Source organism: Paramormyrops kingsleyae, chromosome 1 (genome assembly GCF_048594095.1).
Source record: "Paramormyrops kingsleyae isolate MSU_618 chromosome 1, PKINGS_0.4, whole genome shotgun sequence".
Taxonomy (NCBI): Eukaryota; Metazoa; Chordata; class Actinopteri; order Osteoglossiformes; family Mormyridae; genus Paramormyrops; species Paramormyrops kingsleyae.
The window spans coordinates 27,535,212-27,553,736 of NC_132797.1; the positions used below are offsets into that span (position 1 = coordinate 27,535,212).

General features: G+C 40.0%; 1 protein-coding gene across 4 annotated transcripts; it reads right to left on the reverse strand.

Moving 5' to 3' along the window:
* Positions 1–1,671: 1,671 nt before the first annotated feature.
* Positions 1,672–16,940, reverse strand: b4galt6 (UDP-Gal:betaGlcNAc beta 1,4- galactosyltransferase, polypeptide 6). Of its 4 annotated transcripts, none has more exons than XM_023823737.2 (10): positions 16,549–16,939; positions 16,080–16,190; positions 14,569–14,685; positions 13,907–14,020; positions 12,871–12,995; positions 12,519–12,635; positions 9,071–9,258; positions 7,143–7,265; positions 5,584–5,685; positions 1,672–4,279 (listed from the first exon to the last, which is right to left on the reverse strand). In XM_023823737.2, exons 2-10 carry the CDS (start codon positions 16,183–16,185, stop codon positions 4,132–4,134), a joined length of 1,140 nt encoding a protein of 379 aa, XP_023679505.2. In that variant the 5' UTR covers positions 16,186–16,190; positions 16,549–16,939; the 3' UTR covers positions 1,672–4,131. The 4 variants fall into 4 exon arrangements, with proteins under 4 accessions (XP_023679505.2, XP_023679504.2, XP_023679507.2 ...); XM_023823736.2 differs by having other exon boundaries at positions 16,331–16,939; XM_023823738.2 differs by lacking the exon at positions 1,672–4,279 and adding an exon at positions 4,320–5,218 and having other exon boundaries at positions 16,331–16,940.
* Between the last annotated feature and the right edge of the window lie 1,585 nt (positions 16,941–18,525).

Genomic DNA, 18,525 nt, shown 5'->3' on the forward strand with positions numbered 1-18,525 from the left:
CTCTACAATGTCGTCATCTCAAAGGTTCAAGGACTGCCATGATAAAAATGCATAAACATGGCCTACATTTCCCACCAGGAGGTCTTCCAAATGCTGGCCCTCATCATGCTGGGAACAGCTGACAAGCCAGGATCGAACCCCCTTCTCTCAAAATAAACATAGCAGGAACCGCAAAGTGCACACACTCAAAGCTGCATGGTCAGAGCTGTAACCTTACAGCTCCTATAGGGTCACAGCAACATAGAGATGGTGGGTAACCTTACAGCTCCTAGAGGGTCACAGCAACATAGAGATGGTGAGTAACCTTACAGCTCCTAGAGGGTCACAGCAACATAGAGATGGTGGATAACCTTACAGCTCCTAGAGGGTCACAGCAACATAGAGATGGTGGGTAACCTTACAGCTCCTAGAGGGTCACAGCAACATAGAGATGGTGGGTAACCTTACAGCTCCTAGAGGGTCACAGCAACATAGAGATGGTGAGTAACCTTACAGCTCCTAGAGGGTCACAGCAACACAGAGATGGTGGGCAACCTTACAGCTCCTAGAGGGTCACAGCAACATAGAGATGGTGGGTAACCTTACAGCTCCTAGAGGGTCACAGCAACATAGAGATGGTGGGTAACCTTACAGCTCCTAGAGGGTCACAGCAACATAGAGATGGTGGGTAACCTTACAGCTCCTAGAGGGTCACAGCAACAGAGATGGTGGGCAACCTTACAGCTCCTAGAGGGTCACAGCAACATAGAGATGGTGGGTAACCTTACAGCTCCTAGAGGGTCACAGCAACATAGAGATGGTGGGTAACCTTACAGCTCCTAGAGGGTCATAGCAACATAGAGATGGTGGGCAACCTTATAGCTCCTAAGGCAGGGCTATTCAAACCACGGTCATCAAGGGCCGAGCACTGCTGTTTTTCCAGCTTTCCTTTACCTGAGAGCCAGTTGTGAAGCCTCTGGCCAATTAGAGCCAGAAATTATTACACTAATTGAAAACAAGGCCTGGATTTGGAATCGAGGGCCAGATTTGAATTTGAATACATTTTTTTTTTTACTCATTTTTGATACTTAAAGTTCACATAAGAAAGGAGATATATTTGATATATGGTAAGCAATTCTCTTGCAGCTGAACATTGTATTCCAAAGTAGAAATGAAATGTGCTACTTGCCAGAGCATATGTGTGCCATTTAAAATATAACTTTTTGAACTGTCCTACTGAAAACTGAGCTAGGAAGAGTACATGTACAGTCGTTAATGACAGGGAGGTGTATTCACCCATGTGCAATCTGTTTAAGACTTTCCTGAACACAAACTATTTGACAAGTCTGTTCAAGAAGAGAAATGAACAGAACTTTGGGATTTGAGGGCTAGAGGGGAGCAGGCTGATATATTGTAGAATATATTCGGTGAGAAATTGCATTGAAGTTTCCCAACTGACAGAAGATTTTGATACATAGCAAGCCTACAAAAGGGAGGAATCCGAACAGCCCACACAATTCATTGTAGCAGGTTTTCATCCAGAGAAGCTGAAAAAATGTGTAATAATAAAATATGTATTTCCCTACTTAAGAATGTTACTACAAACCCCAAACCCCCAAAAAACATATAAATGGTTAATATGACCATCTATAGTGGGCATTTATAGAGTAGAAAGAACTGATCTGACAAAGCTTAAGAGCTCAGCAATGAACACTTTTAATTAAACAATACAGAGCATGACATCACAGACAAACTGAAAACTGGCTTTTTGGGTGTTTTTTAACCAAACTGTCAGTTTTTTGTCCTAAAACATAGAAACCCATATATCGTAAACAGACTTGGACGTATTAATTTTCTTCAAACCACTCAAACATCTCAAAAACGTTTACTGTGGAACTCCTGATTAAAAAAATAAGTCTAGCGCAGTGAACCCAAACTGCAGTTTAAACAACTCAAACCACAATTCATCATGTAAAATGGACACAGTGAAAAATATTTAACAGGAAACTAAAAATAAGTCAAACCTCAAGGCACAGTTTAATACTGAAAACGTAATAACATTACAAAACTGTAATGACATTTACCTTTAAAAAAGGAAAAAAAACACAGGGACTGTATTAGCAATGTGTGCAAACTATTTTTGGTGCAACTTCTACAAGAATCATCCCTTATCCCATAAAAAGGGACAAGGGAGAGGAGACTGGATCTTCTCAGCAGGAATTTCATTGTAATACAGCAGTTAAAGAGGTTTAACACCTAGCTTGTGTTTCTTTAAATAAACTAAGACAACGTACCATGACAACGCAATGAGACTTGTGCAATGAGACATTTAAGCACGTGACATTCTGGTTAGACACCGTCTCACCACGCATACCACCTGAAATGGGGGAATCCAAGTCAAACATACAAGCAGTAATGCTCACGCTTAATCTAGAAAACTGTAGAAAGTAATCATTTGAAAATCCCATATCACCATATGCACCAGGGGTCAATTCACTTCATTTACAATTAGTATATATATATATATATATAGAGTTTGTTTTATTATTATTATTATTATATTCTCTTGAGGCAGCACTACAAACTAAGAAATTTGGCATCAGTAACAAACCATAACATATTAATCTTTCATCCATCTGACATGCAGACATCACCAGACAAACAGGCTAAATCAGACCATCCAGTCTGCAATGCAGGCGAGTCACAGACACCATGAAAACGGGAAACAGAGTGTGTACTGTTATGATCGTGCTCCGATTGGTCAGTGACCAGCTGTACTGAGCATGCTCTTTTTTCTTGTGATATGCAACAAAACCAATAAATATGAAAAGTACCAGAATTTCCTCAACAAGATCCAATTAAAAAACCCTTTTCATGGGTCAGTCATATGTTTAAATTTGAGTTTTTACTATTTACTTGTAGTGCTTAAGAATAGCTAGCAAGTCACCGTGTCCCCAATTATAGCACCCCCTCAAGAACAATGCCACCACTGTGCTCATAGTGGCTCTTTTTAGTCTTGTATGAAATGCGCACAATATTTAAAAAAAATAAATAATAATAAAAACACAAGTAAACACATAAGAATCAATGTGAGGAACATTCTGGCATTTAGCAGCAATGGCACAAAGGAACAGGACTCTGTACCCAAGTCTGGACCAGCAAAACCAGCACCACTGAAGTGCCCACCAAAAAATTCTTAAAAATAAATCAAAATAAATAGGCGAAAAAAAGACACTCCCTCACACACTCTCATTCTATAAAAAAATAATCTGGAATGGCAAAAATGAACTTTTTTCAATAATAAACAAGGGCATGCAGAAGATACTGCAAGACAATTAAATCAAAACTCCGAACCCTGTTAAAATTTTTGTACCCCAAGAAAACAAACCTACCACTTACTTCATATGTATAATCTGCCAAAATGAAAAAGTTATAGCTGCCAAAATAAGGTTTTATTCGTATATGCAAAGTTCATCAATCTAATATGCTAAATAATTTAAGGCCAGAATCTACGTCTGCTGTCATGCAACCCATGTTGATGGTGAGATACACAGGCAGAGGAACAAGAGGTTTGAGACTAGGACTGCTTGTGTAAAACGAGTTAACATATTAAATATAAATACAAAAACAATTAGTACATTTCCTTTACATATCAAAAGAAAATTCTTTGCAGAACACAAACAAGACTTAAAAAAATAGTAGTACCAAGATATTGGTTGGTCTTTATGGCAACATTATGCGTTCTACAGGGGGGGGGGAGGGGAGGAAGCCTAAAGAGTAGCGTTTCCGGATTAGGAAACACTGCTGTAGAGGTTTTGTTAAGGCTTCGCAGTAAAAACAATACTTTGAGGTCGTTCCCACCCCTAATTTTCTGTCAAAATGTAGATTCTAGTGTCGTAAGCCAGCGTGAACATTCATCATGCAACCAACACACAGACAGACACACAGACAGACAGACACAGACAGACAGACAGACTCACCCAGTTATACAAGCCTTGAATTCCCCCTTTGGGAGAGTCTTCCTAAAAATTAAGGTAAGTAGGCCATTTTTCCTCTAAGCTATGCTCTGCTCCGAAGCTGGAGCCTGAAACTGGCTTGTTGACCCACATCTTCAGTGTTTGGGGTTCAAGAGTCCCTTCACAGAGCCCCGGCTCAGTAGTCAGGGATGGGAGCCTGCTCTGGAGAGAGGCTGACTGTTATGTTCTTATACAAGCTGCTCAAAGTGACCTCAGGAACATACTTCAGGTTGTTCAGACCATCCAGGTGCTGCCTCTCTTTGGAGTACCTCAGAAGCTTATACCTGGGAGAGAAGGAGAAGAGGATCAACCATATGTTTATATATGCAAACACGCTGATTATCCAGATACCAGACAACCCAGATCTTGCACCTGCCGAAATAGCTTCTATGATTAAGTTTATATTTCATAAAAAAATAAATAAATAAAAAACCCACAACAAGGTTATTACCATTAATGAAAACTAAAACAAGGAGATGAAATGTTCATAAACTGAAATAAAAAATAATAAACTACAATGAAACAAAAATGCTAAATATTGCTTCTGAACCTAACAAATAAAACATTCCAACATACTTTCCATTGCTGTTTATTTAGCTGAGGTAATAATACCTGGAAACTGTTTGAGGACATACTAACATAATGTGCATTGTGCATTCATGTAGGATTCTCTAAAGATCAGACACATAAGCAGCTCCACAACTTTCAGCCTTTCCTTTGAAATAAAATTACAAAAGTGAAATATATACATAGAAACATATCTCCAAAATAAAAATTAATAAAACAGCACTGAACACTAAAACGGATCTCAAATGAAACAGATATAAAAATCTATAATAATAAAAAAATATATATTAAAAAATTTAAAATATCAAAACTACGATACCACTGCCTCACAAACACGAAAGTAAATGTTATTCGAGAGACTTATGGGATACACAGCTGTTAGCCTGTCTGTGGGGTCAACAAAATGCTTTCATGCATTAGGTTACTCATGGGATTTTAAAGTATGTAACAGCGAAGGACCATGAGCATTTTAGTCAAGGATCACATGTATGGTTGGAGTTAAGGGAGATCCAGTAAGATTACAAGAGTTTCTGAACCCAGCATCTCTAAATGCAGATTTAAGCGGATTTAATTCAAATTGTTAGAACAATTAAAGGGTTAAATTAATGAAGGCCAGACCACTCGTGTCCCTCCAGGACCAAGCCGTGCAAGCCTGTCTTGAAAAGAACAGAACGAGCAAGAATTAGGATTTGTCCTTTTTTTTTTACAAGGCTACTTTGAGACATTACCTAGAGACGAGGAAGCAATGGTATGTGCCTTCAGTCACTGGTTTAGCCCACTTCCTATTGATTAACATACTGAGTCACTTCATGTAAACCAGTCACAGACTGAGTATCTGGCAGTCCCACCCTCCATTTCACCCTTGTTTAATACTGCTGTGTCCTTTATTCTTATGTCATAAAAATGTGCTTAAATAAAAAAATTAAAAAACGAGTTTTAAAAAAGGCTTTCAGTTTTAAGAAGTGTATGTTTGCGCATCTCTTCAAAGCTCTGGCCTGAGGTCCAGTAAAGATGGACTCACCTCCCCAAGAACTGCACTTCTCCTCGATGGTGATGTGGGATCGACTTGTATTTTCCTATATCGCCGTCGGGCCGGCTCACATTGAATCCCGAAAAATGCACTCTGAAATGGAAAATCATAAACTGAAGTGCCCAGACCCCCGAAGGTGCAGACTGGGACGTGGGGTGTGACATGTGATTTCACCTTAGGAAAAAAATGCAATTAGTCTGAAGAAAATGAGTGGGGTACAGCTACCATTGCAGATAAGATTCAAAAACAACTACAGCAAAAATGCTACTTATCATAATAAACGTAATAATGTGGGATTATGGCATCAAAACACCAAATAGCAAACATTAGCTATTTCTCCAGCCATAAGGCATGAAAATCTGTAGGTTCATTTGTATAAAGGCATTTTAATCCCGCAGATTAAATTAACCGGGAAACCAAATAGTCTAGGATCTAAAAAGGCAGCTTGTACAACATCGCAGCAAAGCAGGCTGCGAAATTAACTATGTTTCTCCAGCATGACGGCTAGTTATGTGAAGTGTCAGGCTTTGACCTAGTGGACAATGTGGTCTATAGCTGGCCCCATTTCTAAAGAGATTTCTGCAAGCCAGACTTCCTTCAGCTTGTGGCAAAAATCTAGCAAAAGGCAATGTTATGTGCTGTAAACCACAAGTGCTAGCTCAGTTCATCTAAGACAGCAGTCCCAATCTGTTCTTCCCCTGAAGGCCAAATTCCACCAGCAAAACAAAGCCAAGGTGCACTGCATTGTGGGGGAAGGAAATCATATGCCAACCCATAAAACTGGAAGGTGACAGCCCGATAGTTCCATCAAAACACAAGCTATTCAATTAGCATATTTGCCAAAAGAGGGCAAGGATGGGAAGGACTATGGGGCATTGTTTCCATTGTCAACGAAAGAATATTTACATTGAATTTTACTTCCGACTAACCACACTCATCCATTATTGTCCACGAGGTATTCAAGTTGTTTTTAAGTTATAGCTCCACTGTCTGGCTGATCTGTGTAAGGTGAACAGCCTGAAGCGAAAAGAACATAAGAAATTTACAAACGAGAGGAGGCCATTCGGCCCATCAAGCTCGTTTGGGGAGAACTTAACTAATAGCTCAGAGTTGTTAAAATCTTATCTAGCTCTGATTTAGAGGAACCCAGGGTTTTAGCTTCCGCTACACTAGCAGGAAGACTATTCCATACTCTGACTACACGCTGTGTAAAGAAGTGCTTCCTCAAATTTGTTTTAAAATGTTCTCCTGCTAATTTCCACTTATGGCCACGAGTTCTAATATTTAAACTAATATTGAAATAGCCATTTGGCTGAACAGCATCCAGACCCGTTAGAATCTTATATACCTGGATCATGTACCCCCTTACTCTCCTTTGCTCGGGACTGAACAGATTCAGCTCAGCTAACCTCTGGGTGACACTAGTGTCAAATTCAAGCTTTAGACGGCTAATAATAATCAAAACTAACAATGCAATGTGAAACCAAAATTCCAAATTTTAGAAAACTGTGAAGAGCTATGTCATTAGCACTGTCTGTAAGATAACAAACCTGTTCCAGAGATCGTCATCCTCTCCACCCCAACCCCAGAAGGCATTGGGGAATCCGTTGATCTTCCGAAACTGCTCCACCGTCAGCCCACTCACACCCCCAAAGAACTCGCTGTAGGGGAGTCTGAAACAGACAGACAGAACCATAACGTCTGACCAGCCCTGGGAAAAGGACACATGGCTGGATGTACTAATAAAAGCACCCCAAACCCAGCAGAAGGTGCTAGAGGAAGAACCAGCCAACAGAACAGCTCAGGTCTCCAGCTAACTTAATAGAACAGAATTAAATACCTCTATTGTCATTACACACAGCGGATACAATACAATGTAACAAGCAACTCCGGGTGTGATTCTTCAAGGAAAATAAAAGAAATATATAAAATATGTATATACAGCAATGTGAATGAGACATGACAATGAAAAAATTTACTAAACATATACAGTAGAACCTTGGAACTCAAGTGCCTCTTATCCCAACAAACTCGAACGTCGAATGGGTCTGCTAATTTTTTTTCGTACCTGGACAGAAATCTTGGAACGCAACCACTCCAGCTAAAACTTGTATGGGTCGAGACATGTTCAGCTCTACCATTCTGGACCTTGAACAGGTCGTTCGAGAAAAATCTAACTGCAACTCCACCAAAAACCAAATAAAACAGACCTGCTAAAATTTGTACAGATCTAGATGCGTCTCCCCTTCCAAACAATAATCCCTCCACCCTCCTCTTCTCCACCTGCCACCTCCAGTTTGCCATCAGCTCACTTCAGTACAGGTAAAGTGCTCATAAATCGTCATTTATTACATGTTTATTGGTTTGGTATTTGTGCTTTTTCATGTGTGAATTAGTCTTATATTGATGGTTCATGCTTTTTATCATTAGTTAGGTAGGTAGATAGGATTAAACAGGCAATCATCTGGGGGTCTGAAACAGAATATATTCATTTACAATATTTCTTATGGGGAAATTCAACTTGGACCTCGACCAAATTGCAACTCGACCAGCCTTCTGGAACAAATTAAGTTCATGTTCCAAGGTACCTCTGTACAAATCAAATAAAAAAAAAAATAAAGACTGTGGCACAAGTCACATTTCTTATCACCTAATTGTGGAATTAGCCACATACCACGTTAAAAATCATTTGTCAAGTGCAGTTAAGAAAAAAATAACCGTTTTATAAACTTCAAAGAGCAGGACAGTGAGTTCAAGACTGATCTTGTAGTCCTACATCCATGCAGACTCATCTGCAAGCAGATATATCAGGTTGAAAGGTCAGGCCTGGAGACACAGGATGTTCCCACCTGGGTCAATATTAATACTATAACATACACTTGGGGTCTGTTGCAAAGAATTACATTTACTCATGTAAAGTGAAGGTAAGGTCAGGCAGTGCTTTAAGTCATGCATTTCCATAAGCACAAATCCAAAGCAGGGCTGTGGTGAGCCTGACATAAGAGAGCAGCCACCAGGTAATCACAAGGTACACAAAACAAATGGGCAGGGGGGTATTTATTTATCAATATATATTTCAATAGAAACATATGAACCTAAAAAATTTTTAAAAAAAAACACGAACAAAAACCAGACTGACGTTGAGGGAACTTCAGCTCCTCTAGACACATCAGAAGTACCACATTTAGGAAGCAGGTTGGTAGGAATAACACAACGTGACAACTACACAAGAGGTGAGAGCTCTGTTTCAAATCCAAACCCTAACTCTGAGCTATCACTTTAGCACAACCAACACTTCTACTGTAAATCACCATGACAATACTTTCTTATTGGACTTACCACACCTGTGTCTTGTAGTGGCCTAAATTAAGCATTCCCTCGAGTCAAAGGTTGCAATGACAACGAAAGAGCCACAGAAACAAGAGGTTTAATCAATGCTCACTGTCACTGTAGAAAAGAGAGGGCAGGGCAGACTCACATGTACATGTACTTGTCAAGTTTGGCAGCGAAGTGGCGCGGCATCTGGCCGCAACCGTAGTAGTTGCGGTCATTTTCCGGGATGTGATCAACGTCATGAAAAATTATGCAGTCCCAGTCCAGGTCCTTCATGGCCTCCTGAAAGCCGACGTTGAAGAGCATGGCACGATTGAAGGGCTGTGTGCCCGTCTGGGAGGGATGGGAAGGGAGGATGTGAATGTAGTGTTATGGGGAAACAAGGCCTCAAAATCCACAGGGAAATTGAGGACAAACTCAATTCTGACACACTATAGGGTCTTATTGGGCTAAATCGAGAACAGTTGTCCTACCCATGGCGGGGTTCAAAGCCTTGTTCATCCTGTCAGCGAAGTACATGCGAGTTTAAAGGCAAAAGACATGGTACATTTTGGCAGATAACAGTTGTGCATAGGAGGAACTCCATCATATGGTGCACTCTCAATAATTACCAGGCCTTTATATGACGAGCATGAACATTTGTCCGGACGCCAGCTTTTAGATGCTATATGGACATTTACTTACGGACAAAATTTGGTAAGCAGATTAGTAGTACGCCTAAAATATTGTGGCATATTGTGCATACAGGCATATTGTAATGTCCAAAATTTAGTAATCTGTAAAAATTTGGAGTATCCTTAAGTTTATTAAATTCAGTTAGCAGAGCACGCCACATAATACTGTCTTTGGTATATAATGGAAGCGATTTATAAGCACTGAAGTGGCGGTGAAGAAAGGGGCAGCTCATTCTTTTTAAGGTATTATAGATAAGGTAAAAAAGATGTTGGTAGTGTGGCAGTACTTTTTGCAGTTTAAAGTCCGACATGCTTATTAAAACTTAAGAATACTCCGAATTTACACAGATTACTAACTTTTGGGTACACCTCTCATTAATATTTTAGGCATACTACTAATCTGCTTACCAAATTGTGGGCATAAGTAAACATTCATATAGTACAGTGAAGCTGGTGTCCAATAAAAATGTTTACGCCCGTCATATAAAGCCCTAGTGATTACTGCAAGTGTGCCATGTGATCGAGATTATACCGCGAGAGCCCTAGGAGGAACATAGAATGTTCAGATATACAGCACTTACAGAAGACATAGCACATCAAGAAGAGCAAGATAAAATATATGGCTGTGCATTGTTCCCCTTCTTACATTTGTGAGTTTGTTGCATTTCATTATCATCTGATTAAGACCATGGACAGACAGTCCCGCTACAACTTGACTAATGTGTTCCTGAGAAACCTGGTGTTCACTAGAATCGTGTACTAAAATACACATATACAATGGGGAAAAAGGATTAGGGGAATGTGACTACAAAACTTAGTAATTTATGCCAAACGAAACAAGTTAAAAAATAAAAGCAGTGATACCAGTGGCCAATAATGTAATTATATGCATTTTAAATAAGAAATAGCAATACATTAATAGATTACATTATAAGCATCCCCTATGGGTCTTGTGAGTCTCACGAGAATTGCCTATTAACCGCTTCAACTGAATGCGTCAAACACACCAACTTGTCGATTGCCGGTCGGCAATAGTGATGGCCATAATGACGAATCATGAACCATTTGCTGTATTTTCTAGCCCCACTAGATGGTGCTCTTGGTTTATCTTAGGGTATGCTTCAAGCTCATTTTTGAAGAAAAAGCATACCATACGTGGAGGGGCACTGAATGCAACATGGCTACAGTCTACAAAAAGCAAATGGAAGTGAATTTTAAACCATTGCTGTGTTTTTAAGCTTATGATAATATGTTACCCTGCAGCTATTATTATTTGGAGGTTTGTAACGTATGGACTTTTTCATTTTAAGAGTAAAAAAAAAAAAAGCAAAAAAGGTCAATGTCGTGTTATCTGGTGAATTTAAACATACTGGAAAATGATACAAGTAACTGACATTTGTTATTTAAATCTGTTGCCCCTGTTCCTGTTTGGTAAACTAATATATGTCAGACAAAGTTGGCTCATTTTCAGTTAATTGTTATTTTCCAGTCAGTATTTCACTTGAGTGAAGATCCTATAACTTAGTGCGGTTAACATTTTTCTTTTTATTATGAAAATTAAATTTTGCATGGAAGAAAAGTTGATTTTTGTTTTTATATGCTGTGAATTATAGTTCTTGGAAAGAAAATCGGAAAAATCTGCAAAAATGACCTAATCAGTAGGTCACACTTGGAAAAGGAAAAAAAAAAGGAAATTGAAAATTACAATCGGTGCATCTCTATAATTTGTCAAATATTTTTACATTTTCAGAATCTAAAACCTGTGCAATGTGTGGATGTACAAAAGGTTCAATTCTTTTACATTTGGAAACTGGTTTGACCAATTCACTGAAAAGAACAATTCATTCACGAATCGGACATCACTATAATTCATTTTGATAGCTGACTTAGGGTGCAAGTAGCGTTTCTTGCTAAGACCATATCGTGTTGTAGTTCGCATAAAGCATTTCTCTCCAGTTGAAAATCATGCAAATACGAATGCAACTCTGTGTTGTCCCTCAGTCACATTAGAACAGATTTGCGGTGTGATAGCAGGACTGACTGTATGGCCACTTCTGATGATTGCGACTTTTTACTACAGCTGGAATATGCCCATTCTCTGCTGACAGCATTTGACATCTAACTAACCAATGAAAAGATGTTTTATCAAGTAATCAATTTAACTAGTTTTTGTGTCTGTACTAGTTAACATATGTATTCATGATCGTTGTTTGTATGGATTATTTTTCACAACATAACTAACTAAAAGCATTGTTAATTGTGAATATAAAGTGAGATCAGTTTGTATCTTGTTGGCACTGACACGTTTAATTTTTATTAGTGATCAGTGGTCATTGTTGACACACCACAGCACACAGTGCACAACAACAAAATGTGTCCTCTGCATTTAACCCATATGTCAGGGGTCACCAACTCCGGTCCTGGAGGGCTACTATCCAGTAAGTTTTCTATCCTACCTGGCTTCTGATGAGCCTAAGAACTAGTGTGGCCCTGCCATATGTAATGTCGTGACATAGCAGGGGGCAACTAATTCAGTGCCTGAGGAGCAGTGCTTGGGGGGGCGGTACCTTGCTGGTCAGGGATTCGAACCTGCCATCTTTAAATTACAAGTGCGCTTCCCTAACCATAAAGCCACCACTGCCCCACTGAATCACTGATTCCAAGCCATGTCCAATTAAAACAAACTGTTCACTGAAGACTGTAACTGTGTAAAGATAGGATTCCATTTGTCCAGCCAAGCGTGTCTCCTTACGTTGTTTTAGATTCATTTTGCAAAATACATTTTGAGAAAATGTACTTTCAGACACTCCTGAAATAATGGATTTTTGGAGATACGCTTTCTTCATTGGACAGCGAGATTATACTTAAGCTACTTTAAGATGTCTGACTATTCCAACTAGAAAGATCATTTTTACACACCTGCTCAATTACATAGAAGGCGAAGCGCAAGTGTTGCCTTTGGAGCATGGGGACCAGGTGCCGAATGAGGATTGGCAGGTGTTCGTGACGGTTCCTGAAGGGAATGAGGATGGCTACCTGGGAAAGGAAATGGGTAAATGGAAACTAAAGGTACAGCTTTTGGAGAAACATAAGTAACATATACTGTAGATAGTATGAAGTATGCAACATTTTGAAGCAATACAAGACTAAACAATTAGAATAATGATCTGATTGCAACAGTTTTTTTGCTTGATCCATTTCCTTTAGTTTGCAATCAAAACAATTCAAACAGAACTCATTGATGCATCACATTCTGTATAGAAAAGCGCACCTTCCAGCGTGGTTTACAGTCTTTGGGTAACCAGTGGCCCCCAGACTGAACATCTGCATATTTGGAAAACTTTAGTTCCACCTCTTCCATCAGAACTTCAGTCATATTGACTTCAATAGGACCCTCTAACAATACAAAAAATACATCCAACAATGATCAGTAACCATTTCATCATTCAATATGTTGGTGATCCGAAAACGATACTGAGAATGCGGTGCGCATGAAAAAAAATTCAACAGAGAAGACACAAATGCATCATGTGTAGGTGTGCAATCTAAAACAAAGGTCAATTTATTACATTTTGTTCTTACAACCAATTAGGGCTGGGTGATATCATATTGATATTGCATCGCGCATGTGCAATAATCACCAGGGCTTCAGATGACAGGCACAACATTTGGCCGGACACCAGCTTTTTGGTGAAATACAGACATTTATTTACGCCATAATTTAAGCAGATTAGTAGTATGGATAAATTATTAATGAGGCTTTGTATGACATCCAAAACTCATTATTAGTATAAATACGGCATATCTTTGTTTAATAAATGTGTCAGACTTTGAACTGAGAAAAGTACCACCACAGCGCCAACGTCTTTGTACCTTGTTTATCCACAAGATCTCCTCTTTTAAAACATATCGTGGCTGCTCTTCTTCACCGCGACTTCAGTGCCTATTGCACTGAGGTATACCAAACCGTAGTATACCAAAACAGTATATTTTAATTAATTATCAAAAATTAATGTCCGTATAGCACCGAAAAGCTGGCGTCCAGCCAAATACTTCGTCTGTCGTCTGAAGCCCTAGTGATTATTGCGCATGCACGATATAATATCGATATGATACCGCCCAGCCCTACAACCAATATTCATGCATTTAACAGAATTAGTTATTCAATTACCTCTAATACACAATTAATTAGCTGAAAGAACATTAACAACAATGTACTGGTGGACCCTTGTTCGTCCATCAAACATGTCCACAGATGGAAAAAAGTACAGTGTTGCTGAGGTTTAAACCTTGTTCCAGAAACTTACTCATAGTCGGAAACTTTTCGGGACATGGGAGATTTGGGGCATATGTGAAGTTGTCAGGAAGATAGGTTGTTGGCTGAGCAATGTACTCACTGGAGTTGCTACCATCAGGGTAATCTTTAGTGAAGAAATACACAAGAAACAAACCTTCAGGTTCTGAACATCTTATTCCACCCCCACACCCCCAGGTTTGTCATCAACAAATACGCAAGTCATGCAGTATAAACTAATTCATTTTTGTTTATTATACATGCTACATCCGTTAACTGAGGCACCAGCAGTGTTGGATCCCTGGTGTTTTTCATTTATTTTTACTCATTTCCCTAATATCCATTTTCAGAATATTCTATGCGTTTGTATTGTGCCGTTTTAAAATTTTGTTTGCACTGTCTGCACTATTTCAACTGTCTTTGTCTTGTTTTGCATTATATGTGTGTGCACACTTTATGTAACTTTCTATTGTATGCACAAGATTTTTCCCCTGGGATCAATTGAGTTTTATCTAGTCTTTCTCTATAACAGACAAGGACTATTCTTTATTTTTAAATTAAGCCTTAATCCCAAAATAATGTACCTACCTACCACAGCTCCCATTGTTTACCACAGTGATGAGAGAGACCAGTGCAGCTAAACATTAAGACCAGCTGAGAAATAACGGAGCTTACCAGTTCCATTTAGAGTGGTGTTTTTGTTGGTGTACAATCTGATCATGTGCCCAATCGTTCTAACATTGTCCCTTAGCATCATACCCTGGGCTTGCACCATGAAGAAGTAGGTGTTTGCTAAAGAGAAAAAGAGGCATAGAGATCATTCTTATGAATCTGCCATAACATTAAACAGCAACATGGAGACAGGCAGAAAGACCCTGTTTTTTTTCCTAAAAAAGAGAGAGTGTGAGTGAGTGTGTAAGTGTGTGTGTGAGTGTGAGAGAGAAAGAGATCCGTTAGGTAAAACTTCAAAAGTTAATCATGGATTAAGTGTAACTAGATTTGGACACAAAACACACATAATCCTAAACAGAACGGCTGTTAAATACAGAATACATTAAACTTTAAAGGAAGCTAGTATGTTTGGCTGGGAACTGCGTAAGGAAATCAAACCGGGCTTTCCTGAATTATTTATTACAAGATGCTGTCCTGAGGCTTATTTACACCAAGCAACAGCGATCTTACGACATGACTGTTTCGCGCCACCCGTTTCTGATGAAGAAACATCGTTACGGTGACACTTTATCTGAAATATCTGCATAGTGTACAATTTGAAGTAGGCTTGAAGCAAAATGCTTACGAAGCCGCTTCACCGAGTTATCGGTCAGGATCTGAATATCTGCGGGTTCATTTTGTAATTTGCCAGGAAGCAATCCACTATTTAGCACCGAAGTTTTACAAAACTGACCCTGCTTCTGGCGCAAAACTACAAGCCGCTACACACAGCATAACGCCTGTGATTCAAAAACGTAGATTGTAGGTTTACTGTGAGTTCCAGCTGCCGATTCTAAGTTTCCCCGATAGATGGTACGGGTGTCCAGGTGGGCAGAGGAACAGGTTGCCGTGAAGTTCGGCGTAGATATTTGATACGCCTCTAGTATTTATTGTAAATCTTGACATTTCACAAAACAGATGGGTCGAAGTAGTGCTAAAACAAACGCCGCACACATTCTCTCCGTCTGTATCGTTATATCATTACTGCTCCCTAATTAGGGATTACATTATGATTATCTGCTGTACCTCGTGACACTACCTAATCAGGCGTTTCACACTGAAGACGTTTAACCTTTTTGCATAGAAAAAGCTCATTTGATTCTTGGGGCTTGCAAATTCACGATAATATATGTAGACAGTGACTAAATACAGTTCGCTTTGAGTGCCGCTGGTATTATGGCCGTAAACATGTCACGGTTTCACGGCCGGCAAAATGCCGCAGGGACTGGGAGTTGCGGAGGATGCGGCTTCCCTCTTCGCCGCGGAGTCGCCTACCCTCCGGACAAGAGCCGGGCCATCAAGGGGCAATTAATACATTAACGGATTTCAAATTGTAAAATGGGTGATCCGACACTGCTAAACAAGGTCGGGATTAATGCATAAATTCACCGATTGCAACAGATCACAGTAACGACCGCAAAGCCCTGCCCGGGCCAATACATCCGTATGGATCTGCTGTCGGAGTGATCACTCACCGATCCCGGGCGCCACATAAATGAAGTAGAGACAGGACGTCGACATGGAGAAGAGAAAGACGAAGGCGAGGAAGGATATCCGCCGCCACCGCCTCCAGCTGATCATTTTTGCTGAGAGCCGCGGATGGAAATGGGACAGTCAGCTAGCTCACCAACAATCCCATGCACATAATATGAGATTCTGCTTTGGGAATGAATGAATAAATAAGTGACAAATCATTCAGCTGCAAAATTTATATAAATCAGCCGACCCTGCAAAAATTCTTCATCCGAGGTGCAGGATGTGTACAAAGCCCGCGTCGTTCATGGTGCCGCGATAAAAAAAAAATCCAGTGTTTATCCCGCGTTGATAAAGTGATTAGCCCGTGTTAAACTGGGCTGGCAAGACACCTAAAGCGAGGAAACTTCCAGATGGAAAAAGCCCCCCAGGCCTTAACAAGGACTATGTAGCCCACCAGGCATGCTGTACCCGTTTATGAAACGTCAGACGAACAATCATGACTCTCCGCGGCTGAAACACTGGCATCCCCACATGTTTACTGTAGGATGGCGTCCTCCGCCTACGAAAAAGGGGCTTTTAAAAAACGATCATGCGGAAAAAGAGATCCGGGGTTGCCTCCTCCCACTCGCCAATCTTCCCTAAACTCTCGCTCGGTTAGACGCCTTGCTTGGTGCTCCGAGCCGTGACGCCTACCGGGGCACAATTCAAGGTACGGCCGCCCAAAATGCCAGGTTTATTGGGAAATTTGTTAGCAACATTTGCAGGTACAAAAGTCAGAAAAACCAGATCTCATTTCAATTCATTTCATTTCATCCGAAATTGCAGGGAGCCGTCCCGGTGGGCGTGACCTACCGCCCTGACTGGGGAGGGCACCTCTCCTAGCTACCAATCACTATTCGAATTAACCCACCGGGCATCAAATATAAAACCAATGGGCTAAGATATTCGGTGATTGACAAGAAGTGGTAATCCCGCCCACCGTGCGCTTCAAGGTCCATTCTTACCTTGGCCAGGACATACCTAATATGTAGGATTCATACTCTGTTTAATCTGGATTGTGACTTAATACGAGTCATTTATAGATTAACCTGGGTAATTATGCATTGTCCATGTTTCAATGTAATAACGTCACAGTAGTCCTTCCCTGCATTACTCCAGGATATGTTTCATTCTCAGATTGAGAAACATAAAAGGCTCGGGCAGCAGGAAGGGAGTTTAGTCTTTTGAATTCGTAGGCTGTCGTAAACTGGTGTCACCACATTCCCTACAAATGTCGATTAATGAGTAACAGTGTACCTGAGTTAATCTCGGAAAATATCAGAAGGGCTATTGAATGTTCCCTGAATTTAATGTTTTTAATGTTGCCCTTCTGTCACTGAATAGTCTTATTAGGTTCTTGATTTGTTATGTAGCCCTTGCTCCAAAACGATTTACACGTATCTGGGCATTAATTGGAAGCTTATCTTAGGCGCATCTATGCCTATCCCAGTCCTCTACAGCACGTATGTTTGTAACGTGCTGTTTGCGTCGCTTGTACGTCGCTTAGGACAAAAATTTCTGCTAAATAAAAATAAACGTAAATTAATAGAATCCTTTAGGCTGTGCGATTGGTTATAAAGGCCCCTATTAGCCGTATCATCTGATGGTTTAGATTATAGGCTATGTATTTATGATTGTTACGGATAATGTGTTTCAAATTATTAATCGTTGTTCATATGTAATTAATGAAGTTATGTTCTTCATTGTGGTTGTTTGGTGTGTTTAGGTCTAGGGGCATGTTGTTAACTAAGGTAGCTTTGTTTGTTCAATTATATACAAGGGGCGTTCAATAATTGATCTACCTGAGTATGAAAGAAAAGAGTTTCCAAAAAAAAAATTGTTTTATTTTTCAATATAGTCCACTGATAACTCCGTACACTTCATCCACTTTTCCTGCAATGACCTTAACCTCTTTGAAAAATAATCTTCTGTTTGACCTTCAAACCAGGATGTCATAGATGCCTTGACGTCTTCATCACTTGAAACCCGTTGTCCACAGAGAGATTTCTTCAAAACTAGGAATAGAAAAAAATCTGAGTGAGCCAGGTCAGGACTGTAGGGTGGATGGTTCAGCTATTGGAACCCACATATTTGGATAGCAGACTGCGATTGACGTGACATGTGATCTGGCGTATTTTCGTGAAGAAGCAGCACGTCTGCTGTGAGTTTTCCTCATCTTTTCGCCTTGATTGATTCCCAAAAAGCGATCATTATGTTGCCATAACTCTCCCCAGTTATGGTTGTCTTTTGTGGTGTCATGACACGGAGAACACGGACCAGGGAAACAGGCGGACGAAAGCAGGAATGGGGTGAAATAAAAGGATTTAATTGGAAAACGAAGGGGCATAACAGGGAAAAAACAACAAAACGGAACTACACCAATATAACAAGGCACGACACTACAAT

What these genes read in the sequence shown, in the direction of transcription:
- b4galt6 (XM_023823737.2), bottom strand. Translation starts at nt 16,185, where the DNA reads ATGATCAGCTGGAGGCGGTGGCGGCGGATATCCTTCCTCGCCTTCGTC. An exon ending in CACCACTCTAAATGGAACTG is followed by an intron (nt 14,021 to 14,568) that starts GTAAGCTCCGTT and finishes TCTTCACTAAAG; the next exon opens with ATTACCCTGATGGTAGCAAC. An exon ending in GATGACGATCTCTGGAACAG is followed by an intron (nt 5,686 to 7,142) that starts GTTTGTTATCTT and finishes TTTCCATTTCAG; the next exon opens with AGTGCATTTTTCGGGATTCA.